Below are 17,670 nucleotides of genomic sequence, written 5' to 3' on the forward strand. Positions count from 1 at the left end.
GCATGACACACGTCAAATCTCATCTCATTACCTGCTGCTACTAGGTCTCTATGATTACCTTAGGTAGCCTACCTTATAGATCTTAATCATTTAAATCTTCATCCATGATTCATTAGCCATGTAATTTATCTGAGTACCTACCTAGTATGTGTGTTTGTGTGTGATATGTCTATCAAAGATACATTAATAATATCGTCTCGCAGACTTGGAGGAATTTCATATCACTTTGATCCTTTAACAAAATTAAAACATTCATTAGTTATAGGTCCCAAGTAATTTGATTTAAGCCCTTCATTAGTATATCCAATCAAATGCTTTAGGATTACTTAGATATGGGAATTTGTGTGACCTTTGCATTGTTCATTAATCTAATTTAATATTGTTAGTCAACATTTTTATTTTCGTAATAATACCCGATGGTAAATCATCGGCGCCAGTCCACACACGTATCCAGAGAAGTATTGTTTTTTCAGCAGGGAAAATTATCCAATGACTTCTTCCACCTTGGGTGTGACGAGAGGCAATGTCAGACTATTACTGACTAAAAAACACCCTGTTCCTACTCCTGCATTTCGAGCCGGAATCTCGGTAACCCATGCTGACGTTAAGTCTTCCGCGGCTCCGGATCAGGCATCAGCCTTATTGGGCCCCACCTGGACGCGGTTTAAGGTCTTAACAGGTCAGGTCAGGTCAAGTTTATTTTAACCTCCATAAAATGTCGTGGATTAGCTATTAATGTTATGGATACTTTTATTAGAGCTTGCATAACAAATTATTCTCAAAATACTCTGTGACCACAGCTTCAAACCAAAGCTGTCACTGTCCACAACTAAATTGATGTTTCAAAGTTAATTAATAAATTAATATGTTATGATTTTGTCTGCATCGATTTTGGACTTTGTTGTTTTGTTATAAAGTCGAAGATATATTGAAAAAGTTTTACAGTTTAGGGCTAATTTGATGTCCTGGTTTTGTCAATGTGACGTTATTGAAATGTTATTTAGGGATTGAGTCATTGTGTTAATTTTGATAAAATATTATGGTACTGAATGTATGGAATGCAGTTTTTTAACGGATAAAATTTGTATGTACTGTAGCTAGCAGCTGCACCTAGTTCGTTCTGTCTTTCTTCATTTGATTTACCAAACAGACGACAGATTGGAGTAAGGTGAACTATGCTGGCTACACACACCTACGCACTTAAAACCATTTTCCAGAAAGAACATGTATAAGTTCACGTAAAAGAAAATTCGAGTAGTCATTGATGGCTGCTCGTCTGACCAATTTGGCATCAACGCCGGAGTCCCTCAGGGGTCAGTACTTTCAGCAACGCTCTTTTTGCTGCACATCAACGACCTGCTTAAGCCCGGTATCTTTGGGTATGCAGATGACAGCACAGTTTTCGAAAGGTATGTGTCCGATGCGCGGAGTAGCGGAACACAGATCCGGTCTCTAAGAGAATCCATGGTCGAACGGTTGAACTCGTCCCTGAAGGCGGTTTCCGATTGGGGTGACGCCAACTTGGTCAAGTTCAACGCTACCAAAACCCAGGCGTGTCTATTCTCTGCCAAACGGAGTCAATTTCCGCTGGCTCCGACTTTCCGAAATGTGTCCGTTCCGGTAGCGGATCGTCTTGAGCTTCTGGGCGTAACTCTATCTCCAACGCTTAACTTCGGCTCTTATATAGAGTCGAAGGCGCATCTGGCTGGTAGGAAGTTGGGTATCCTCTCGAAGGTGAGACGGTACTTCACACCGAAACAACTGCTGAGCCTGTACCAAGCGCAGGTTCGGTCATGTATGGAGTACTGTTCTCACCTTTGGGACGGCTCGGCCAAATACCAGCTGGATGCGCTCGAACACATTGAAAGGCGTGCCAAGAGGCTCATCAATGACGATGCGCTTGTGGAGGCCCGGCTTCAAAGCCTTGAACACAGGCGCAAGGTCGCAAGCCTTTCCGTTTTTTACCGGATACATTTCGGAGAGTGTGCGGGGGAATTGCACAACTTGATTCCCCCTAGTCCTTTTCATCATCGAACCACAAGACAATCGGCGAGGCGTCACCGCTTCATGGTAGATATCCCACCCACTCGCACGAAGCGCTTCGCTTCAAGCTTCCTTGTGCGAACTGCTAGGGAGTGGACCTCCTTGCCGGAGTCTGTGTTTCCTGATGGGTATAACTTGGGTGTCTTCAAGGCCCGAGTGAATAGGTTGCTTATGGGCAGACGTGCTCCACCGTAGGCCGTATCATCACTTACCATCAGGTGAGATAGCGGCCAAACGTCGACCCATTAAATGTAAAAAAAAAAAAAAAAAAAAAGAAAAAAAATAAGTGTACACTGCACAGTTAGACACGAACTTTTCTTAAATTATTATTAAAAGTAAATACAAACATGGCTTACACTCCAATCTACGACAAGAAGCTATAAGCACACTTCACTCAAATTAGAACCAAGAAAAACAAAGGAATCTTGGTTTAGCTAATACCACTAATGTAATGTGTGTAATTACTTCTATCTGACCAAGTACTGCAGGAAGACAATTGTATGAGTCGTTCCTGGTCCTCAATCCAGGAAATTGGTTCAGTAACTTTACCAACTGTAACTTTGCTCTCAAGTTACAGGAGATATGCTTCTAGTGGTAACTGCTAGGCAAAGTGACGGTGATGCCTTATAAATGGAACTTGATTAAGATGTTAGGGAAATAGAAAGTTTAGGAGAAGTTAGTTTACCTGGCTGGAGACCTTAACTTATTGTTAGAGGCCACCGTAGGGTTAGTCCGGTTAAATAGTTAATTGACTATAAAAAAGTAAGTCTTTATTATAAGTTTTTAAACTGACATGGTCACTAGTAATATCATTAGAACTTAAAACGGGATATTTACCATGTTTATTAGTTTAGTTAAAGACTTAGTTAAAAAGTAAACTAATAAATCTTGATTATTATATTACTTTGTTGTCATTTTCATATTGAATAATTCATTATCTTAAACTTTTATTACTAGTCCAGAAATAATAATAATTTAGTTAATCGTACATTTAACTTCATGACATTACAAAAAATAAAATACCAGGTAAATAATCATTTCAAAAATATTTTTACATCCTTCAATCCATATTTCTACACTTAGTCACAATAAACACTTTAAATATGACTTTAACTTACAATAAAAATAACATATTTCTACCAAATAAATATGAAGGAAATAAAAAAAAACCTGAACTATATTTAATTTCCCTTCGTTCAAAAATGCATTTAAAATTCATTTTCTGTCTCAGTTCTAGAGAGCACTATAATGATAAATCGAAAGAACGAATCGCACATAAAGAAAAATGTTTTTCCCACTAATAGAGGTAATTCAGTGCCAATGTGTTGGAACCTCAGTATGAGTTCCACTCGTGGAAGTTTCTCACTTATCAAGGCTTAACCAGATGTGACCCAGTAGGGCTAAACCAGCACGGGCTGGTTTTTATTCAGTAAGAGTCTAACACATTGGTTGATTTTCCCTCTTAAAAAAAGGTCTCACTTAACCAAGTTCAACTGTAAAAGAAAAAGCGTAAATACTACGAAAATACTAGCAAGTTTATGTAGCAGTGCGCGTGTGCGCTACAGCCTTACGGTACAGGCTTCAGTCGGTTTCAGGAGTCGAGCGAACACGCCGCCCTATCCGCCCGCCCGCCCAAAAGTTCGTGAACACATCTGCCCAAAGTTTTCGTGATTCAGTGCTCTGTATTTCAGTGAATATTTCGTGTGTTTGTGTGATTTGTTTCTGTGAATGGTATGTATGTAGTTTGTTTTTTTTTTAATTTTAGGATAAGTTTTTTTTTTATTTTAGAATAAGTAAGTTTGTTTTTATAGTTTTTTTCGGAGGAGAAAGTTGGTTTGTGAAAGAAAGGGAAAAGAAAGGGTGTTTTTTTTTCCTTGACAAATATTCAAGGTGTAATTTTTTCATGAAATATTGATAAGATTAATTGAATAGTCTTTGTACTATTTAATTTTTTTAGGAAACTTAATTTATCAAATCCGAATTAGTGCAATTTTTTTTATAAAAAACATTTTATTTAATCACACGTTAACTAAATGAATAATTTATTTTTTTATTCACAAAATATCTATATTATTACGTAAAATATCTTGCTACTTAAAATATTTTTTTAATTGAAGAGTGATTCCTATACCGACACTATCTCAAAGGCTTATAATTTTATTAGTGAAAGTAAGTTTCAGGAACAATTCAATAACTTCGACTGGCTCTAACTGAGCTGCCTATCACAATATTTACAGAAGTACTTACTATCACAAGTAGACACTAAGCACTAGAAACGATATTTTAATTAAATTACTTCAGTCTGGTAAAATAAGATAAGGGTTGAAGTTATAAAATTATTTAAGTAAAAAGCTGAAATACTATTTCTAGGAGTATTTTTACTTAAAACTACTTTTTGGTTAATTGCTGAATTAAATAATAGGTACTGTAGTGTAAATCTTAGTGGGCCAAACATAGATTGGAAGAGGTTTTTAAGGAAAGTAGTATTTCAAGAAAAATATTTCTTTTTTCTGAATGTTCATTTTGTGTAACTCCCATTTTGGGTTTTTTATTTATAAAACATTCATCGTGTTATTGAATCGTGCCGTGCGTGAAATGTGCTCCGTCCGCCAATACTACTGCTTTCCCGCTAGGCAGTCCACAGCTCTAGGTCAGCATCAGCACTAGGTGGCCCCATCCTAGGTCTGATGGCTCTTTGAAGTGCGCGCGGGACACGACGCGCCGCACGCACGAGTCTGGTTCTGGTCGTGCGGCGAGCTATCCTTACTCGCCGTCCGCAGAGCCGCACATTTCTTTTCCCTCACGTTTTGGAAGAATATTCCAAGATTTTATCAATAATACCTACAGTTTAATATCTTAGTCTCGTTAGTATGAACAAAAACACAACAATTTCTACATAAAAGGTTATTTTCCAAACATAGACTTAAAAGTGCCTAAACAACTTGCATTATCGAAACTCGTCACAATGACTTGACGGAGAAACTTAGGCATTTCGTGTTGACATCGCTTATAACTATTAATTATTGTCTTGCTTATAATCTATACGTACATATATGTACAAAGACATCGTGCTATTCCAGATTGTGTTTCTTTGATGCAATTACGACTTTATTACCGAATGTTAAAATTGAAAATGTTATTTACCTATCTATCTGTGACTGTAACCGCGTTGAATTAAGAACATGTCTGTTGACAAGGATTCTTTACGAATGTTAGAAAAATAATACTTTTCCCTTTACCGTACTTGATAAGTAGACTTTCCAAGTTTTTTTTTTTCAAATCGGTCCAGCAATATCTTAGTGTAATCAATGCAAACAAACAATCAACTTCAGTTATGAAAGAATTGTTAAAGTCGGTCCACTAGTTTCAGAGCATACTCAATAAAAACAAACAAACAAACATTCAACTCTTTTCTCTTTACGATATTACTATAGAGTATTATGTCTTTCTAATTCAATCACATCACATCACATCAACCCCCTACAAGTGCTCACTGCTGACCAAAAGCCTCTTCTCGCACGGAGAAGGTTTGAGCAATAATCACCACGCTTGCTCAACGCGAGTTGGCGATTTCAAACTTATAATCAGACATTATAAGCCCAGGTTTCCTAACGATGCTTTTCTTCACTGTTTGTCAATAATGTCTAAATAATCTTAGAAAGTAAAGTATGAAAGTATTGTCAATCATAATTATTATAACTCGAAAAAGTGATATTGGTACCGCCGTTGGTAGGTTTCGAACCCGCACCCTCGCGCATAAGAAGCGTGCATTTAAACCTCCAGGCTACCACAACATTTTCTAATTCAATGTTGTACCGTAGCAAAAAGGTTTAAACAGTAGATACTAAGGTTTATTGGCTCGACTAATGTGGTTACTGGTACGTCGCGAGTAATTAGTTAATTACACGTAGATCTGAGGTCTGGCTGCCTCGCTGCCTCGCTGCTTTTGTGGTTGCCAGCTCGATTGTTTGAATAAGAGAACTTGTGATCTGTATAACCTTAGGCTAAAAAAATATTCTCTATGTTTGAGAAAATTATTTTATTGTCCTTTGAGAGAGAGTGAGAAGAGGCCTTTGCTCACTTTGGTGTAACGTGCTTTATTATTACAGAGTTTAATCTCAAACTCAGATCAATCTCCTGATGGTAATCACTGCCGCTCATGGACACCAGACCACCAGAGGCGTAACGAGTGCGTTACCAGACTTTTGGGGATTAGGAGTTTAAGGGTTGTCGGGGAATTATAGATTAGGAAGGCGGTAATTGGGCCTTCGGTAACCCCACTCTCACAACGAAATACAACGCAAGCGTTGTTTTAGATCGGTTTTCTGTGCGGCCGTGGTATCACTCCGGTCGAGTTGGCCCATTCGTGCCGAAGCATGGCTCTCCCACACTTGATCCTAATACGAACACCTTGCTACTGCCCCTCCTTCTTGCTAGAGTTACAATAGACAGAGATGCATATAATATTGAAAGTGAGGGTTCGTGTTATGATAATATATTTGGCGGTTTATTTGGTGGCCTAGCTTCAAATGTCACTGACCCCGAATAGCTAGTAGTTTTCAACAGAATATAATATTCATATCAAGTATAGTTTGCAAGTCAAAACGCCATTTAAATTTTAATACAACTTCACATTTCTAGTTTAAATATAGACACGGAACTGTTGAAACTTGTATCATTGCCATTGTCACTATTGAATAACTCGGAAACTCAAAACGACATGCGAAGTCTCGGAAATTGCTTAAACGTACATTTCTGTACCCTTAGTACGAGTTTGTTTTACGTTTAACGAGATCAAAACGAGAGCACACTCTGATTTTTGTTTTTTTTATGAAACACGCCGCCGGTAAACGAGCAGACGTTGATACGTCTAGCTGACCGGCTTACCGTCAGGTGATCCTGACGGTAAGCAATCGCCGTCGCCCATGGACACTCGAAACACCAGAGGCGTTATAAGTGCGTTGCCGGCTTTTTGGGAGTCGGCAATCGGAGATTGGAAAGATTGGGAAGGGGGATTCCGGTAACCTCACTCACACAACGAAACACAACGCAAGCGTTGTTTCACGACGGTTTTCTGTGAGGCCGTGGTATCACTCCGGTCGAGCCGGCCCATACGTGCCGAAGCATTGCTCTCCCACACTTAAAATTTGATTGATTGGTTCATTCGCGTCGGCCAATCAGAGCGCCGAACGCGCTCTCGTTTCGTTTTCGTTCAACGTAAAGCAAACTCGTACTAAGGGTCCAGAGCATGAATTATGCAAACGTGTCCCAACTTCATACATTGAGCGATGCCAAATATTTGGAACTCAATGGAGTTTTTGAACTACTTCACAGTTGTCATTGTGCTACATAGCTCCAGAGGAATTTGGTATTTATTCTTGTTGTGTATAAGCTTTAGTTTTGCTTGTTATTGTTGTGTGAAGTTTTATGTGAAAATATTTGTTCCCTTTGAAAGAAGTTAGTGATGTAAATAGCCCAAGTACTATGAATTACTACGGCGAGTAATGAGTTTGTTGTGACCGAAAGTACTCGTAGGTAATTCCGTTTGTCGTATTTGTCTGTTCGCGTTGTTTTTTTCACAGCGTTTCTGTAGTTTACTGGATGCTTTGATATGTAAATTGGTAGTAATATGATAAATGTTTGTATTTGTAGGCGGCCTTTAAGGGACAAGGAAAAATATTATATATTTTGTTTGCTCCGCGTGTACTTTTAGAAATAATATTCTAGAATTTTGAACTAATTTGTCTTATTACTTTGTGTATTTATTTTAGAAGTATTCTATTCGAATGGAAAATATATCACGATTAATAATATTTATGTTTATCTCTATATAATAAAAAAAAAAATTAAAATAAAGAACATTGATTTCGAACATTAAAAAAAATTGATAAATGAATTTTAATTATTTAAATATAGGTCATACATTGTTTACATAAAGCAAGCCCTAGGGGATTCCATAATATGGAACAATATTCCATTTTCCAATATTATCTACAATCAGGTGGGTAAACAGTCCATCCTGCCAATATTATGGCTCTCAAGGGATGTCTACTGAACGTAACAGAAATATGTAGTTAATGCACTTTTTATCAGAAAATCACAAATTTTATTATTTGAAAATATGGACAGAGGTAGCCCTAAAGCTGTTATTGTCAATTATGTAGTCATGTTATTTGCAATAGAGCTTTCCTTAAAGATAAGGTCTTTGTTTACACGATATAGGGAGAAAATCCCGATTTAAACAAAATTAAATGTGCACCAGAGATGTACTATGCTACGTTGCTGTGGATGCGTTTGGCTTCCACCAATCATATTTATTGGTACACATAGCTTAGCACTGGTGGAAATGGACTCAGTTAAGCTATGTTTTTTATATGGAAAGATGCGTGCTATGGATGGCTTCCCTATTATCGATACATGATACATTGCATACTCGAGCTGCGCATCTTACTTGCACAGCTACATAGCATAGTATTAGTGGAAGCGGGCACATAGTTTCACAGCTTAGCGATTACATCTAGTCGCATAGCTACAGCTATGTAGCTATGCGACTGAGGGTGCTTTTATACCTGATATAATTAATTTTCCCATACATTTCACCATAACAAAAAGTTCACCGTAACATCTTACAATAAATAATAACAAACATAACTAAGGAAAAACACAAAAGACACTTCTGTCCACCCCTTCGAGGAATAAGAAGGTTTGATGTTTTATTCATTATTATGTTGTTGAGATTTCGAACAGGAAAACGACATAAACATTACGTTATATACCTTTGAGCATAATCTTAGTTTGTGGTTACGAGTACTTAACAAAAAACTTTTCTTAGAATTTAATTTGTTTACTTTTTATTATGAGATCAAATCACGTTTAGTGATTTATTCATAGTTGGTTAAGCTTAATTCTAAGTAGGGACTTACGTACTTACCTGTATGAATATTTGTCTATCTTATTTTTGTGTCTTAAGACTACCTTGGTAGTGTGGTTGTGCTAAGCAAGTTAGAAATACCCCGGAATGAACAACTTTTGATTTATTGTTTATTATGACCCATAATGGCAATAAGCTTACTCATCATAACGTTTAATCATCACGCTGAAGGTGTAGGCAGAGGTGTATAGGATGAGCCTATTGTCATGATACTGGACACAATCCATGATACCACCAGAATCTATGCTACTACTGATAAATGTTCGATAAAAGCCTAGTAATACTTTGCCTGACCCGAGAATCGAACCCAATATACATCGTTGTATACACCTTTCCTAACCCTTTAGATATCAAAATCGGCGACTTTATGAAATATTTAAAGTCAACAACACTTTACACCATCAGACTATTAAGTAGTCGACAAACAAAATAAAAGTCAACTTTTTATTTTTTAAACATAAGAACCGAACAAAATGGTAGAAAGAACTTCGCATTGTTTTTCCTTCCCCACCAACGAAGTTTTTGTCCAAGCTATTTTAATTTACCTCTACATTAATATTTGTTCGGTAAACGACAGTTCCTGTTTTCTTTGTTTTACAAAAATCTTGGAAATGCATTGTCGTAGGTACAGGTCAACCGCAGTTTGAATAATAAAAAATAAACAATGGCAAGTTAAAAACTTTCTGCGTTCCATTCAGAGTGAGATATTTTGCTGTAGTTCATATTATTTTTCTTTTCCTGTTATTTATGTTCAAGTATTGTATTATTAGTTGAAGTAGTTGTCGCAATCATAAAGCTACGCTACAGGTAGGTAAGGAATATCTTGATTCTTAAAACAGAAGAAAATTATGTAGATTTTTAATCTATTCTTACTACAGAAAATATTAGATGTGTAGTTTTTCAATAAAGTACTTATGTGGCACTTATTTTTGCTATTTGTGTAAAACTCGAGAATAGAGGGCTTAGTACGAGATCGTATTACGTTAAACAAGATCGAAACGTGAGAGCGTTTGGGTCTCTGATTGATTAATTCATTCGCACCGACCAATCACAGCGCCGAACGCGCTCTCGTTTCGTTTTCGTTTAACGTTAAGCAAACTCGTACTAAGAGTATAGCTACTACTAGATACATCTACACAGTTTACTGTACACTATAGATGGAACAGAATAGAAGTAAATTAATCACAATAAGCAACTAATAAAGAAATATAGGCCCTAAACTAACAAAAGCAATAATAAGAAACAATTTCTCAAAACAAATTACAATCAACCAGAGGTCAATAACATCTTGTATCTACCATATTCTCTTCAAACCTAAGGGTGAGCCACCAGTAAATCCACCAGCGATGTGCTATGCTACGTTGCTGTGGATACGTTTGGCTTTCACCAATCATATTCATTGGTACGCATAGCATAGCACTGATGGATACGGACTGAGCTTAGTTATGTTTTTATATTTAAAGATGCGTGCTATGAATAGGTATGTGTGGAAGCCTCCCTACTATTAATACATTGCATACTCGAGCTACGCATCTTTCTCACACAGCTACCTGACTTAGTATCAGTGGAAACGGTCACATACTGCCGCACTCAGAGACATAATTATAATGATTACTTAAACTATTCCTTAGTAACAATTTTGTTCCGAAAACAATTGCTAAGGACTGGGTTAAGAAGCCATTAAATGACTCTGAGTGCGGTAGATAGTTTCACAGCTTAACTATTATATCTTCGTAGCATAGCTACATAGTACATCTTTGATGGAAAAGCATCCTAAATCCTAACGAAGCGGAGCACACATCTCCGATATCTCTAATATTTCAAGTCATTGTTCACAGTGATTGATGCTCCCGATATTACTTATCGTTCGTGCAATGAAAAATTATGTTCACCCCCAGTATAGATTGTGTTTGGTAACTTCGAAATGGGAGGATCAGGTCTATAGGCGTTATTAATTAGGGCATGACTTATCTGGGAAAGTTTAGGCGACAATGTTAGGTGACCCTTTGTCCTGTTACACGGGTCGAGGCAGATCCTATAGGTCTTTGACACTTAAAACTTGCTTTTTTATATTTGATGGGTCGACGTTTGGCCGCTACCTCGCCTGAAGGTAAGTGATGACGTGGCCTACGATGGAGCATGTCTGCCTATGATAATGTTTGCTATGAATGTAGAGAATTGAACGAAATCATAGTGAAAAATGATTTAGTTAGTAAGTTTAAAAAAAGAAAAAATGTTTATTTTGCTATGAATGGGAGTTTAGTAGGTTTAGTTATATTTGAGTACGTTCTTTTAGATAAAAAGCATCATAAAACCAATTTTGATAAGTCAAACCAGAAGTATATAACTCTGAAGCAACAGTAAACAATAGCATTTCCCATTCAACATCAGCTATGATGCACCGAATTAATTAGTTTTAAGGTTACTGAGAACTGCGTACAAAGCATTAGACTCTCTAGGTCTTGCTAAACTTGTTGACTAGCTGTGATGGTTGGCTTTATAGCGCAGCGTGAACTGTTGTTACTATTTCAAACTGTTTTGACGTTCAACTAGAGTTGTTGATGCTTTTGAGGAAGTATAGTAAAGCCCTTGTTACAAAGTGGCTTTTACTCGTCACTTTGTCTTAATGAAATAGGTAGTAAGGTATTATTTTTTGTATACGTCTTCATAAAGGCTATTTTCCTTTGTACCAAATTTTATTATAGTCCTAAATACGTATAAAAGCGTAAATACCTTTATCTACATTTTTATTCTGACTTCTTCCACACAAAAAGCTATAACTAAATACCCACATTGATAGACTTCACGGTGGATTGTGAGGTGGCTGGGTAACCGGCTGCCGTGCAACGTGTCGCGAGTTCGATTGCACGAAGCAACTCTATGTGTGATCCACAAACTCCGGGCCTGGGTGTTATGTGTATGTCAAATCATAATTATGTTTGTAAACGCACCCACGACACATGAGAAAATCCTAGTGTGGGACGGACAATGATTAAAAAAACTTCATCTAGATAGATTTTCCAAAAACTAAACAAAATATAAATAATATTCACAGAAATACGAACATTTCATTTACGCAACTCAAATAGAACAAGAATTCATCAAATAGAGAGTCCCGAAAAAAGTTGTGTTACATAATCGTAAAATAAATTCAGTTTCAAAAAATTCCGTTCACGTTCAGAAAGGGTCCGTTGCAGTATCAAATTTTACGCATCAGCTGTTGATGAAAGTATATAAATCATACCGGAGACTTCCACCGGACCGGCTTATTTTTCACTCTGTCTTTTCCCTCGATACGAGCCTGATAAATTGTTTTAAGATAATATTCAAAACACAGCAATATTATATCACTCTCAGTTTTTCTACATAGATTTGTTTGACGTTAACGAAAATATAAATGGCAGGTATTAGTTTATTACCCATTTTCCTTTATCCAATGAATCATTCTGGAGACAACCAGGAAAGGTTACGTTTTTATTTCAAACGAATAAATGGTATCAAATTCTCTATTGAATGATTGAAGAAGTTTGATTATAACTTTCGTGAGACATACTAAATTAATTATTATGTTATCGGTTTACTCACGTGACTGTTTGACGAGGAACTCGACTAGTTTCAATAGCATAGCGCGACAATCGCCGCGTGTGTCGCGTAATGCTGCTCATGAATATGAGCATCTAGCATGACTAGAAACTTGTCGAGTTGCTCGTCATACAGTTACGTGAGTGAGTCGATAATATTATAATAATTAATTCTTGGAAGTCTTGACATAAATATTATAATGTATACTTGTCATTATCTTAACTTCAGGCAAACTTACATTGGTTGGAAAATCAATATACAAGGAAAAACGAAACACATTTAGAAATTAGACATTAGTTTTATTTTTATTGCGACAATGTTAAAAATATTTACAGTAATATAACTTGTATGTTATAAAGACAATACATACTTAAAATTTAAAACAACTATTGGAAAATAAATTTGTAAATAAGTCCCAGTTAGTTACAGTCTACAGTATTGATCTATCTTAAACGATGACGGATCTCAACCAGTCCTGGTAGTAGCTGACCCTGACGAACATGTCAGGGGCACCGAGGGCACACGGGAAACCCCAGGAGACGATACCGATCTGATGACCATCGGTAACGCGACGAAGAGCACTGCCAGAGTCACCCTGCAAAGAAAAAGAAGTATTGAGAAATGATGCAAATAGGTGGATGCCTGATCCGGAGCTGCGGACTACTAGCCCTGATCCTGGAGCACTGCCTAGCGGTTTACCGGGGCTCCGGCTCGAAAAACAGGAGAAGGAACGGGGTGGTTTTTAATCAGTAAGAGTCTGACACTCCCTGTCGCCTTGCCCAAGGCGGGAGAAGTGATTGGATGATTTTCCCCCCTCAAAAAAAAAAAAAATTTACACTTTCCATGTATTTTCCAAAAGACTGGCATTGTGAAATTGAAATCATTCAGTCATACAAAAACATCCAACCATCTATATATCCGTCCAAACAGATTTAGACCTTATTTACTTTCTAAAGTAAAATTGAAATAGTAATCATAGTACTTACGTTGCAATTACCTAATCCAGGAGAATGGAGCGTGCAGATTTCACACCGGGAGTCAATGTGTGGAGCATTCGAATTCAGGTTGATGCTAGCACGAGCAACGTGAATCATGCAATCAGCACCGTCAAGAGTTTTGGTTCTCAGTTCCAGAAGTTGGCGAGAAATCGCACCACCAGCCTAGAACATTAAACAAATATTAAAGTTACAAATCGAAATCAAGAATTACGAAATAAAGTCAAGGTCAAAGTATTTTACTTTAAAGTTAAAAAACGTCAAAATAGATTATTTTTTATGAAACACGCCAGTAATAGAATAGACGTATCACGTCGGTTTTCTGTGAGGCCGTGGTATCACTAAGAGTCAAGCCGGCCCATTCGTTCGAAGCATGGCTCTCTACACTTAATCAGTTTGTTGATTAATTGATGAAGATAAACTACATCAGATCTGTTATGTCACCAATTCTAGACGAGGGTGAAGTAATAGTGTATTGTAAGCATAAGTTTCTTACCCTGACTCGGCCCCAACCAGCAATTACAGCTTCAACTTCTCCACCGATGTAGTCATAAGTGAGGGGCACGGGTTGCACCGCGCTACTGAGAGCTACCTCGGTGGCGGTGATGAGAACACCGATGTCTTCCTTGATCGTTGGCCTGTACCAGTTCGGGTGGGTGTAATTACGAGCCACTTCGTAGTCGGTTCCACCGTTCCAGAGGTTGGAGCCGATGTTCAGACGGAAAGTGCTGTGGAAAGCATTAAGAAGTATAAGTAAGTAGACTATTTACAAATTCATAAAACTGCTTTATGCTAAATCAGAGTCACGACATTGTTACCTAAGAATAACACCTTCTCTAAAAACAGCATCAATGCAGTGAGCAGCAGTAAGGACAGTGCGTTGGCTGATCAGAGAGGCTCCGCAGTGGAAACTCCTCACGACGGCTCCAGAGGTCATTGCCACCATGTGAGGGTGGCCACCGATAGCCGCCGGAGTGCCACCGACAATACGAGCGTTGACATCGGTTTGGTCGAAGAACATGGAGACGTCATCTTCATCGTAGAAAGCAGTCTCTTCGAGTGTTGGAAAGGCTATCGAAAAGAAAATAATAATAAACCAATTAAAATTATCGACAACCCCGTTGGTCGAGTGGTCTTAAGTGCGACTGCCGTACAAAGGGTCTCGGGTTCGATTCCCGGGTCTGCAAAAGTATTACTCGGCTTTTCGAAAATTTTTCAGTAGTAAGACAGAGTCTAGAATTGTGCCCAGTTTATGGCAATAGGCTCACCCTCTATTACATAGGACTTATAACACAAATAGTGAAAAGCAGGTGTACATTGTATAGCAGCATTACGTGCCATAATGTACACCTCTGCCTACCCCTACGGGGGTTAAAGGCGTGACGTTGCTGTTGCTGTTAAAATTATTTATTGTTAACCAAATGTTGAAGAAATATTAAGTTATATATGAAACTCACCAAAGCTGCCAATCAGAAGGGTGATGAACACCAGAAGTCCGGCTTTGTAGTCCATGTTTCACAACGCCACATACGTGTTTGAGTCAGTCAAAATAAAAAATATCTACTGATATGTTTTACATATCTATAATCCTTCGTAATCAGTGAGATAATTACTAATCGTCGTTGATAGCATATACGATTACAAATATATTATATAGTAGATGGAATGCTGATATTAGAAGTACTATCAAAAACATATTTTTCGAGATAAGCATGGCATACTTACCAAACTTCTGCAATTTGTATCAGAAAATATCTGCAACAAATAGTAATATGAGCAACTGTCTCAAATCCTACAACAAATTAATTCAGTTCATCCAATAAAATACGCAACGTCACGCCTTTTCCCCCGAAAGGGTAGGCCGAGGTGATACGGCACGTACTGCTCACAGAAAACCGTCGTGACACCTACGCATTGCGTGTGTTTCGTTGTGTGAGTGTGGTGAGCCTTTTGCCCAATCCCAATTGGCACAATTTCAGACTCTGTCCCGAACTAATGAGACCCTTAAATTGGAAAATCCAAATAAACACTGGGATCTGGGATCTGGGAAAAGTCCAGAGACGCCTTGTTCGGCAGTGGTACGCAATGCTCGACTAGCGCGGCAGTCTAATACAATACAACCAATATGAGATAAGTAAAAGGATTAGTTTCCACTTCTGTTGGCTTTTTAATAATAATCCTATTGAATTTATCAATATTTATCTTGATTGCGGAAAATAGTGAGCCATTATGGAGATAGATTGTTTTTAATTAGACAAGAATTTTGTTAAATCACTCATTGCTTTACTTGAATCTAGTTGAAATACTAACAAATGTTAGGACATTTATTTCAAAGACTTTATTAAAATAAAAGCCTCAATTAAGGTCAACCTTAGCACTTAATGTTCATTTCTTTTCATAGACATTTTAGCCCATTTTATATCAAAGATATAAAGAAAACTAGATAAGATAATTCTGACGTCTATGTAAAAATAATTATCCTTATATCTATGTCAAATCTAAATGTGTTAGAGATTACAACATTGCAACTATTCTGATATACTTACAATGTACTTGAAAATATAGGTGAGTTTATAATGTCGCTTTAAGACTTCAAGCAATATTCGACGTTCACAGATGAACATATACATAGATATCGTCACGCCTTTAATCCCCGAAGGGGTAGGCAGAGGAGCACATTATGGCATGTAATGCCACTGTACACCCACTTTTCACAATTTATGTTATAAGCCCCATGTAATGGGTGGTGAGCCTATCTGGGGGCACGGTAGTGCCCGCAAGACGAGCCAAGCGAAGCGCAAGGGCACTACCTACCTTTTCTCGAAGCGCTTCGTCGTATTTTTGAACCTTCATAACTTGAGTTTGGGTTATACCAGATAAACAAAATTTTTAGGATATAATGTCAGTGGTAGACTTAATAAACCTCTAAAGTTTCAATTGCATAGCTCTTATACTTTAGATTTTATTGATATCTAAAATACCCCGATTTCGTCACTCACTCACTGATGATCAACAAAATTCTTAAGGTACTTCCTGAAGTCCTAGAAAACTGAAATTTGGTATGTAAGCTAGTATTAGTACCCAAACAACAAAAAAATCCTAAAACTTGGAACTTTTACCCCCAACCCCTTAAACTAGGGGTGAAAGTTTGTTCGAGACTTCCGCAACTTTTGACGCTAGAGGTCTGAATGCGGCCGCGGAGGGGTAAAAATCTGAAATAGGAAAACTTAATTCCCTATTTCCTGCTTGAGATCTGAAAATTATACACAAGTACATAGAACACAAACTTTTCATCAAATCAAAACATTATCCTACCCATAAGTTATGAATAATATTACTACACTTCACTTCGGTAAGTGTTTATTAATCAACCTATACTTTTGAACATAAGCATCGTAAGTATAGTATGCGCCAACGCCCGCCGCCTGCCCCCTCGTCCCCGCGCAGTAGCTAAAAATAATCGGCCCGTCAGCGAGCGCGGCACCCGAACGCGGGCAGACGCGCGAGGGCAGACGTCGTTGACGGTTGTCTCGTTGAATGAAAAGTTTTCGGAATATTTCGGTGATTTAAAAGTTCGCTATCGCGGAGAAAAAAACCATTTGCCTAATATTTAATTGTTAGTAGTTTAGTAGGTAAAGGTTTAGATACTAGTGTTTTAATTTTCATTGATAAAAAGTATTAGGATTACGTTTCCAATTTTCTTATAAATTTAGTAGTTTAGTAGGTGAATTTGTCGCTCATTTTATCTTTCTATCATAAGCAACCTACAAAAAGAAATGAAATCCCACAAAAACATTTCATGTTAAATGTTGCCAAGACGAGACCATATAGCTCGCACTGTCAAAAAGTAATCAGATCCCGTGTAGAGCCAAGTTTCTAACCCTATACTTTTAAACTGGCGAGTTGGCCGCACGGAAAGAGTTTAGAAGATTGAATAGATTTTTAAGCTCAAGCCCATATGACGAATAGCAAAAAGTCCGTGCGGCCGACTCGCCAGTTCAAAAGTATAGGGTTAGAAACTTGGCTCTACACGGGATCTGATTACTTTTTGACAGTGCGAGCTATATGGTCTCGTCTTGGCAACATTTAACATGAAATGTTTTTGTGGGTTGCCATATA

The 17,670-nt window shown here is 37.6% G+C and overlaps 2 protein-coding genes across 3 annotated transcripts in view; one reads left to right on the forward strand and one right to left on the reverse strand.

The window, feature by feature from the left end:
* Positions 1–3,566: 3,566 nt before the first annotated feature.
* The window catches only part of LOC118267736 (dopamine D2-like receptor), a 202,361-nt gene continuing 188,257 nt past the window's right edge, over positions 3,567–17,670 (forward strand). Inside the window, exon 1 of one of the 2 annotated variants that reach the window (XM_050694091.1) lies at positions 3,567–3,774. The gene's annotated coding sequence lies outside the window, so the exon portion shown is untranslated. The remainder of the gene's footprint in view (positions 3,775–17,670) is intronic. The other variant, XM_050694093.1, reaches the window with a different exon arrangement.
* Positions 12,843–15,169, reverse strand: LOC118267737 (chymotrypsin-1). Its single transcript, XM_035581894.2, has 5 exons — positions 15,009–15,169; positions 14,370–14,622; positions 14,048–14,279; positions 13,543–13,716; positions 12,843–13,151 (listed from the first exon to the last, which is right to left on the reverse strand). Exons 1-5 carry the CDS (start codon positions 15,061–15,063, stop codon positions 13,005–13,007), a joined length of 861 nt encoding a protein of 286 aa, XP_035437787.2. The 5' UTR covers positions 15,064–15,169; the 3' UTR covers positions 12,843–13,004.

This window comes from Spodoptera frugiperda, chromosome 6 (genome assembly GCF_023101765.2).
Source record: "Spodoptera frugiperda isolate SF20-4 chromosome 6, AGI-APGP_CSIRO_Sfru_2.0, whole genome shotgun sequence".
NCBI classification, from domain to species: domain Eukaryota; kingdom Metazoa; phylum Arthropoda; class Insecta; order Lepidoptera; family Noctuidae; genus Spodoptera; species Spodoptera frugiperda.

What these genes read in the sequence shown, in the direction of transcription:
- LOC118267737 (XM_035581894.2), bottom strand. Translation starts at nt 15,063, where the DNA reads ATGGACTACAAAGCCGGACTTCTGGTGTTCATCACCCTTCTGATTGGC. An exon ending in CCTTCTGATTGGCAGCTTTG is followed by an intron (nt 14,623 to 15,008) that starts GTGAGTTTCATA and finishes TCTTTTCGATAG; the next exon opens with CCTTTCCAACACTCGAAGAG. An exon ending in AGAGAAGGTGTTATTCTTAG is followed by an intron (nt 14,280 to 14,369) that starts GTAACAATGTCG and finishes TGCTTTCCACAG; the next exon opens with CACTTTCCGTCTGAACATCG.